This window comes from Mus caroli, unplaced genomic scaffold, assembly GCF_978045245.1.
Source record: "Mus caroli unplaced genomic scaffold, Mus_caroli_1 scaffold_20, whole genome shotgun sequence".
NCBI lineage: Eukaryota > Metazoa > Chordata > Mammalia > Rodentia > Muridae > Mus > Mus caroli.
The window spans coordinates 57276975-57285580 of record NW_028227275.1 but is presented as its reverse complement, the minus strand read 5'-3'; the positions used below and the strand labels follow the sequence as shown (position 1 = coordinate 57285580).

At 49.4% G+C, this 8606-nt stretch overlaps 1 protein-coding gene and 1 long non-coding RNA gene across 4 annotated transcripts in view; one reads left to right on the top strand and one right to left on the bottom strand.

The window, feature by feature from the left end:
• The first annotated feature begins 3133 nt into the window (after nt 1-3133).
• Nucleotides 3134-7301, top strand: LOC110285802 (uncharacterized). Its single transcript, XR_002377086.3, has 3 exons — nt 3134-3181; nt 3327-3363; nt 7236-7301. It is a non-coding gene; the product is annotated as an uncharacterized LOC110285802 (long non-coding RNA).
• Syt12 (synaptotagmin 12) overlaps nt 6218-8606 on the bottom strand; it is a 30831-nt gene continuing 28442 nt past the window's right edge. For all 3 annotated transcript variants that reach the window (XM_021152223.3, XM_029472708.2, XM_029472709.2), the window contains one exon: nt 6218-7570. In XM_021152223.3, the coding sequence (XP_021007882.1) occupies nt 7397-7570 (174 nt within the window). In that variant the 3' untranslated portion in view covers nt 6218-7396. The remainder of the gene's footprint in view (nt 7571-8606) is intronic.

The following is an 8606-nucleotide window of genomic DNA, read 5'->3' as shown; positions in this document are numbered from 1 at the left end:
GGAGCTAGTATCTGGATGGTGGAGCACTTTGGATTTCAGGAATAAATCTTACTTTTCTCTAAATCTCCGCAACCTTCTTTGTGATCAGATTTTTCTTTTTAACTTTTGGTGAGCATAAGTGGGCTGGAAATGTAGCCGCGCTGCCCGGATGCTTAACCAGCACTCATGAAAGCCTCGGTCCTATTCCCAGTTCCACATAAACGGGGCTTGGAGATCCATGCTTCTAATTCCAATACTGATGAGGTGAAGCCAGGAAAATCTGAAGCTCAATGTCAGCTTGGCTGTTCAGCGAGTTCAAGGCCAGCATGGACTAGATATTCTGTCTAAAAAAGAGGGGAGAAAGGTCTCGCCTGTCTCCCCAGACCTCAGACTGGGTTTTTCATGGAAGCTAAGTGGAACGTGGTCAGAAGTCTTTGGGTTTCACCTCCCATTACTTCATCTCCCATTGTATTCAAAGTCAGGCAGGTGAAAATGACCTTCAGCCCTATTTGATCCTCACTGTGTCTCAAGGAGGCAGTTTCCAGTTTCCCTCCGGGCCAGAGGTCAGCTGTGTGGAAGGAGCCTTCCCAGAAGCCTCCCCAGCTCCACCTTTTGGATGCCCCTTCCCCGAAACTGCCACAGGGTTGGGCAGGACTTGGCATGAAGCTGGGTGTGTGGCTGAACAGGATGCCCAGAAGGAGTGGTGAGGAGTGCCCCCCCCCCTCCAGTCAGCTGTCAGCCTTGTCATCCCTGCCACTGTCATATGGCCAGTCTGGAAGGCAGGTGGAGCTAGACCAAGGGTGGAGGAAGCTGGAGTCAGGCGGAGGCGGCCTTGGTTGCTATAGGGATAATCACTCTAATGACACACTTGACAACTGTCACACGTTATAGTTTCTTTGTATACCTCATAATAATAACAACACATACTAATGGGTGATAGCTGCTATTCAGGGACTGTCCACCAGGAGGCAGGATTTGCTAATTCCATTTTACAGAGAAGGAAACTGGTGACTTCTTAAGGGGGCTCCTACGGCTGTCCCCAAATCTCAGTTCTTGTACATCATTACTGTCAGCTCTCACACTGTGAAGTGGGCTTCTACTTCTTGTTTTGGAGACTTGGGGATTGAACCCCAGAGGGAGGCAGCTGCTTGGATTGGGCCAGCCTCATCAACATTCTATGTTCAGGCTCCTGGGAGAGGCATATCAGTCAGGCACTGACCCATGGCCATCTGCCCTGGTAGCCAGGAATTTCCCCAAATCTGACATTGCTGGACTCTGGACTACAATGTTTTCCTGACGTTTATTTTTGGAGTGGGGCGGGGTGGCCACACAGTTGGCCTCACTGGGGTGCTGTTTGCTGTTTTTCTGTTTACTGTGGCTGCTGCTGACTTCCGGCCGTGAGTGACTCAGCCCCCCTTCAGGCCCCATCAATTCCAAGCCGAGAATCCTTTATGAACCCCGCGTAGCATGTGACTGCCCTGGAGGCCTCAGAGTGGCAGGGGAGGTGGGGCCAGCAACGGTCTGGAATGTTGTTATTGGTGCTGCAGGTCTCCAGCAGAGCCATGACCCCCTCAGAGCGGGGGCCACAGCTGACCCATTTCTGTACCCCAGACGATCTCAGACTGGCGCCAGCTGTGGTTCCGGATATTATGTCTAATTGACAGGCTGGCTGGACAAACATAGCAAGAGAAAGGAAAGGATAAGTGAAGAAAAGAGGGAGGAAAGGACAGAGGAAGCAGAGGGGGCAGGAAGGAAGAAGAGAAAGACGGAAAAGGGGGTTTGAAAGAACAAGGCTGGCCAAATGGCTGAGTGTTGTGGTGGCACATGCCTGTAACCCCAGCACTCAGTAGGCAGTGGTTTTCTGTGAGTTCAAGGCCAGCCTGGTCTACATAGCAAGTTCCAAGCCAGCCATGATTATGTAGTGAGACCCTGTCTCAAAAAGAATAATAAGTGCATAAATAAGCAAACAGATGAAGGGGAAGTGCACACAACATGTGACTAGAGGCGGGGTGTGTACTGCAAAGAAGTCATTACCTTCCACCCTCTACTTGCTCCAAGAACAAACCTAACTTTCTGCCCCATTTTCTGGCCCCCTTCTATAGTCCCCTGCCGCTAGGCATCACAGGCTGTTCTGATTCTTTACTGCCACCGTGTGGCCGCTCTGCTCTCTGCAGGTTATTCCTTGGGCTTTCCTCTGGGGTTCCTGGCCTAGGGTACTAGGTGTTAGTGTGGATACGGTCTTGTCTTTGGGAAGGCTTGGGTAAATTTCCTCAAGCCTTTGTGTGTGCACTTCATGGCTTCTCTCTTTAGTTCCAGTCATCAGATTCCAGAAGCTCTTGGGCTCAGCACAGACTATCCCACTCAAAACTTTGCCTTCACATAAACCTAGCACCAGAGACTTGGCACATGACATTTTAGTCTGTCCTTTGACATATATATGATTCCTATGCACCTTTGAAAAATGAAGAAACAAGATGCTGGGAGAGGAGAGATAGCTTGGCTAAGGTCCGGCTGGAAGTTGGAGGAGCTAAGCCTCAGACCCCATCATTGAGTTCCCAAGTTTGTTCATGCAGAATCTTCAAAAATTCTGCCAGGGTGGTAACAAATGTCTCTAATCACAGCATGTGGGAAGCAGAGGCAGGAGAAAATGGAGTTTGGTGTTCTCCTTATCTACAAAGTGATTTTTTTTTTTTTTCTTTTTAAGACAAGGTCTCTCTGTAGCCCTGGCTATTCTGGAACCCACTCTGTAGACCAGGCTGGCCTCGAACTCAGAGATCTGCCTGCCTCTGCCTCCCAAATGCTGGGATTAAAGGCATGTGCCACTGTGCTTGGCTTATATAGTGAATTTGAGACTAACTCCAGATCTGTGAGGCTCTGTATCTAAAAAAAAAAAAGAGGGGGACAGGCAGGCGCAGCGACAGCTCAGTGGCTCGGAGCACTTGTTGTTCTTGCAGAGGACCTGTGTTCGGTTCCCAGCACCAGGTGGGTAGCACACAGCCAGTAACTCCAGTTTCAGGGGATTCTATGCCCTCTTCTGGCCTTTGTGGACAGGGGGCAGACACATGGTACATAGACATTCAAGCAAAATCTAAATGTAAAATGAAAAATCTTTAAAATCTTTTGTAAGCTAACTTGTCTAACACTCTCATTTTCAGTTGCAGAAACTGAGGCCCCGAGAGTGCAGTGACTTCTTACACTGCAGGTAAGCAGACCCAGGTCTTTGTCCTGCAGGACAGGACCTGGAAGACGCCCCCGCTGCATGGACCTCCTCTTAGGCTTCCCCTACGTGCCCTGATACTTACTGTTGCTCGCTCTCCTGACTAACTTGTCACTTTGGGTATGTGCAGGCAGATAGGTGGCTCAGGCAGGAGACGGGAGGAGAAGGTAAGTGATGCTGTCGTCGGTGGGGGCTGAAGGGATGCACCTTCCTCTTCCTATGGGCAGGCCTGCCTCTGGCAACACTGGGTTAGTTATTGGCCTCCACACCTTTCCTTTTGGGTGGGTTCTTAGAGACAGGGGCCTGGAACTCTGAAGGCAGGTCCATAGACCTGGGCCAGAGGAAAGAGGAAAGGGTGGGGAAGGAAGGGAGCTTGGGAAAGGGGCTGGAAGTGCTAGAGACAGGCGGAGGGAATCATGAAAGAAGATGGGGTTGGGGCTAATCTTCCAGTCACCCTCAGCCATCCTGCTTTCTCTCCAGTAGCGCCTCTGATTTTTTTTTAAAGATTTATTTATTTATCATATGTAAGTACACTGTAGCTGTCTTCAGACACTCCAGAAGAGGGTGTCAGATCTCATTACAGATGGTTGTGAGCCACCATGTGGTTGCTGGGATTTGAACTCAAGACCTTTGGAAGAGCAGTCAGTGCTCTTATCTCGCCAGCCCGCACCTCTGATTTTTTAAAAAATGATTTGATTGGTACTTTATGTGTTATGTGTATTAATGTTTTGCCTGCATGTGTGTAAGTGAACCACAAGCATGACCTAGAGGGCACCAGATCCTCTGGAACTGGAATTCCAGACTTGGGAGCCGCCATGTGGGTGCTTGAAACCAAACATGAGTCCACAGCTAGGGCAGCCAGTTCTCTCAACCTCTGAGACATCTCTCCAGCTCTGAGTATCCCTCACTTTTTTGTTTGGTTTGGGTCCCTGACAGCTTTGGCTATCCTGGAACTCACCCTGTAGACCAGGTTGACCTTAATTTATAGAGATCTGCCTGTCTCTGCCTCCCAAGTGCTGGCTGGGATTAAAAATGTGCGCCACCACTGCCTGGAGAACACCTTATATTTCGAGTTCTCTTTAATGCACCCTAAAGCTAGAGATTGTTGAGTAGTCCACCCTGCTCACCACCTCTGCCTACAGCTGTGCTCATTCTCTTACCTTATACAGGTCTTCAACTCCCCACTGAGCCCTTTTCTTGTCCCCTCCTGCCAGCAAAGACCTTCTGCCTCATCTGGGATGCTGGTGCCTTCAAAGCCCATTTCCCATAGCCTCTCAGGTCTCTGTAAGGCTATGGTTTTCCAGACTTGGGGCACTAACTAGTCTGTGGTCTGTGCCCTATGACCTACTGGGGATGCTGCAAATTTAAATTTTTCTTTGTTCTTAAGCTTGGCAGTGGAAGTACACATCCTAGCACTCAGGAGGCAGAGGCAGGCACATCCAGGGTTACATAGAGAAACCCTGTCTTGGGAAAAAGTTTATTCTTGAGAATTTCATACAAGCATACAATGAATATGATTAGATCCGCACCATTTGCCCCTTACTGAGACACTGAGAGTTCGTATCTTGCTTACGAGCTCCTGGGGAAGAACAGAAGAGGAGGAAGTATGTTAGGATCCAGAGGGCTCTCCGCTCGCTGCCCTTCAGGGGCTTTTGAGGAATTGGAAAACGATCACGTGTCCTGGGAGTCAAGAGCATGGGCTCTCCAACTGTATACCCTGAACTTGATCATAAATCTGTGACTTTCTTGCTGTGTGATCTTAGGCCTGTTACTTAACTTCTCTGAGCTCTGGTTTCTACATCTCTACAAGGAGAATGCTATAGTTGCCTGCCTTTAAGTGCTTCTGGGCTGCAGCCTGAGCACCAATTCTCAACGACCTTGTAAAGCCCTTTTCCCATCCCTGGTCTGTGTTCTGCACCCCTACCCTGGATTCCCATCCCCTCCCAGTGTGCTAGAAAGGCAAAGAATTCTACCCAATGTTTGTCCCTTCCTGCACTCTTATGATGTGCTGTTACTAGGAATGAGTTTCCTGCCTTACATATTGAGTACTCTTCAGTGTCACCACCAGGAAGCCTTCCTTGACTTCTCCATCCCCTCCCTCTGGGGTCCCTCTTCAGAGCCCCCCTTACCAGCAATGAAGGAGGACACCATGCCCCTGTGGGGCCCAAGGTTGAGACCCAGTAAAATGACTGGAGGCTGAGCAGGGCTCCCTGTACGCCTCCTTCCTGCCCCAGTTTTATTTTGTTTCAAGAATCATTCCAGGCAGCATCCCTGACTGCCACCACAGCCATCTGGGCACACTGTTTCATGCAGTATAGAAGGAAAGAAGGAATAAGGGGATGGAGGGTGGGGGGTGTGGTCTGCCCTGAAAAGCCATTGGATTAGAAAGAGTCTGGGGGCTTCCAGATGACAAGGCCTGGCCCAGCCACCACTATCCCTGGCCCGTTTTTTACCTCTTGAATATTGGCCACAGGGTGAGAAGCTTCAGTTGGTCCAGCTGTGGCTGGTGTCCTGTTGACCTGTGTCCCTATTCTATCTGCCCTTCTCCTTTTTTTTTTTTTTTTTTTTTTTTTTTTTTTTTTTTTTTTTGGTTTTTTGAGACAGGGTTTCTCTGTGTAGCCCTGGCTGTCCTGGAACTCACTTTGTAGACCAGGCTGGCCTCGAACTCAGAAATCCACCTGCCTCTGCCTCCCAAGTGCTGGGATTAAAGGCGTGCGCCACCACGCCCGGCTTGCCCTTCTCCTTATCATTGACCATTATTAGACCTGCTTCCATCTGGGCCTCCATGATTCATTAGGGCCAAGGACCAGAGCCCTTTTCTGACCACTCCCACGCCCACTGCCCTTTTAAATCTTCAGGTTCAAGTCTGGCGTGGTGGCGCACACCTTTAATTCCAGCACTTGGGAAGCAGAGGCAGGCAGATTTCTGAGTTCGAGGCCAGCCTGGTCTACAAAGTGAGTTCCAGGACAGCCAGGGCTACACAGAGAAACCCTGTCTCGGAAAAAAACAAAAACCAAAAACCAAAAACCAAAAACCAAAAAAATCTTCAGGTTCCAGAGAAGGAGCCAAAAGCCACCATTTCTCTAGGAGAACTGCCTTTCTCAAGTGACAGTCAGCACCTCACGTATGATGCAATCCCCTCAATAATTCTGACCAGATGGGAGCCAAAGAACGATTCTGGTAGTGGTGTACAACCAAGCCCTTTGCTTAGGAACACCATTTCCCCAGAGTTCCTACTGGCTCAAGACTAAGGAGCAATCTTAGTTTTAGGGAACTTGACCTACAATTCCTAGGGTTGGATTTAGACTGGCTTGACACCTTCCTTTCTAGAGAAGCCTGGCCTGGAGGGACGCCAGCCAACACTGGTGTCTGTGGAATCTGTGCTGATTTGCTTTGGATCCACACAAGGATCTGGACTGGGCCACTTCTGGTTCCCTCAGAGTGGATGGTCAGGGGAGCCTTCACACGGCCTACTGGCTTCTGTTGGGCCTGGTCTCCTGGCCTCTTCTTGTGTCCACTGTAGTGGGCAGAGTCTGTGTTTGGGATGGGCTAGTTTGTGTCTCTTCTATTGTGTGACTGCTCACCATGATCCACACGACCCCCATGGTAAAGATGGGATGCTGTTTTTTCTCTCACCCTCAAAGTGAAACTCCTTCCCTGTCTGAGAGAGCCTTGCTGTTACCCCAGCCCTCAGGGCTCCTTCACAAGTTCATCTGCCCGGGTTGTTACTCGGTGCCAGCATGAGAGAGGGCATCTTGGGTTCCTGGCATCCTGAGTGCTATGTCTTGTTAATATTAGCTTTGCCACCACAGGAACTATCCCCTCAAGATTTATTAACAGCTGTCCTCTAGGAGAATGGCAGAAGGGGAGTTGGCCAGCTCTGAAGCCACATCCCTCTGCAGGCCAAGGGACATACTTCCTAAGGCTCTTCAATACAGTTGGTCAGTCTGGTAGGTCCCCAGCCAGCTACAGGTAGACCTCAGTGGGGAAATTACCCTGGGTCCCCGGATGAAGAGCCACACCCATTCTTCCATGACAGTCTGGACAGAGGATCCAAGATGGCTGATGAAAAATCCCCCGGGAGGTGGGGCACCCTGGTGTTCACAGCTCCAGTTGGCTATGGAGAGGGCATCGCTGGATAGAACTGAGATGGTGCTAGGCTCCTGAGGCTCTGCTGCCCAACCTGGCCTGCTCTGGCTGTTAGTTTCGCCGGACTGGATGCCACATGGACACAGGTCTGCGCAGTGTGGCCAGCATCTGGTTCCAATGTGTGGTGCCCATGCCACTGACCCCTGGCCCAATGATGACATGGCCCACGTTGTCCCCACGGCCGTCGCTGCTGCTCTCAGCCACTGTCACCCGGAGAGACAGGTCCTGGGGAGAAGGTGACATGAAAGATTGGGACCAGGAGCAGCTAAAGGATTCTCCCGGCTCCAAGGCTCCAAGGCCCTGTGAGGTGCATACAGCTCTTTGAATCTTCCCATCTGACTTGGGAGAAGAGACTTGTCCTAGTTACTTCTAGATGGATAAGCCAGTTATGATGTGACCTCACTAAGTGCTAAAAAGTGACAGTCCCAGCAGGATTCAAAATCCATCTCTCACTTCTCTGTCCCTCGACACTTTTTTCTTTAAGATTTATTTTTGAGTTTGAAAAGATGGGTCAGCAATTAAATGCACTTGCTGTTCTTGCAGAGAACCTTGGTTTGAGTCCCAGCATCTACACACTGATTCAGTCACCTGAGGATATCTGAACTCTCTCTGTGGGCATCTGGCATGCGTGTTATGCACATACATACATGCAAGCAAAATGCTCATACCCTTAAAATAATAAAAACCTTAAAAAGATTTTATTGTAAAATATGTATATCTGTAATGGGACATACTCACATACATGGGCACATGAGTACAGTACCCACAAAGGCCAGAAGAGAACACTGGACCCTCTGGAGTTGAGATTATAAGCAGTTGTGAACCATCTAATGTAGGTGCTGGGAACTGAACTTGGGTCCTTTGCTAGAGAAGTATGTCTCTTAACCACTGAGCCATATCTCCATCCCTGCTTGTTCTTTTTTTTTAATTTTTAAAAAGATTTTATTTATTTTATATATGATGAGTACACTGTCACTCTCTTCAGACACCCTATAAAAGGGCATCAGATCCCATTACAGGTGGTTGTGAGCCACCATATGGTTGCTGGGAATTGACCTCAGGACCTCTGAAAGAGCAGTCAGTGCTCTCAACCTCTGAGTCATCTCCCCAGCCCTACCCCCACCCCCACCCCACCCCCGGTTGTTCTTGAGATACATAGTCCAGGCTGGCTTTGAACTTGCTATGTAGCTGAGACTGTATGTGGATTCCTGATCTTCCTGCCTTGATATCTTAAGTACTAAAGTAACAAGTGCATGCCACT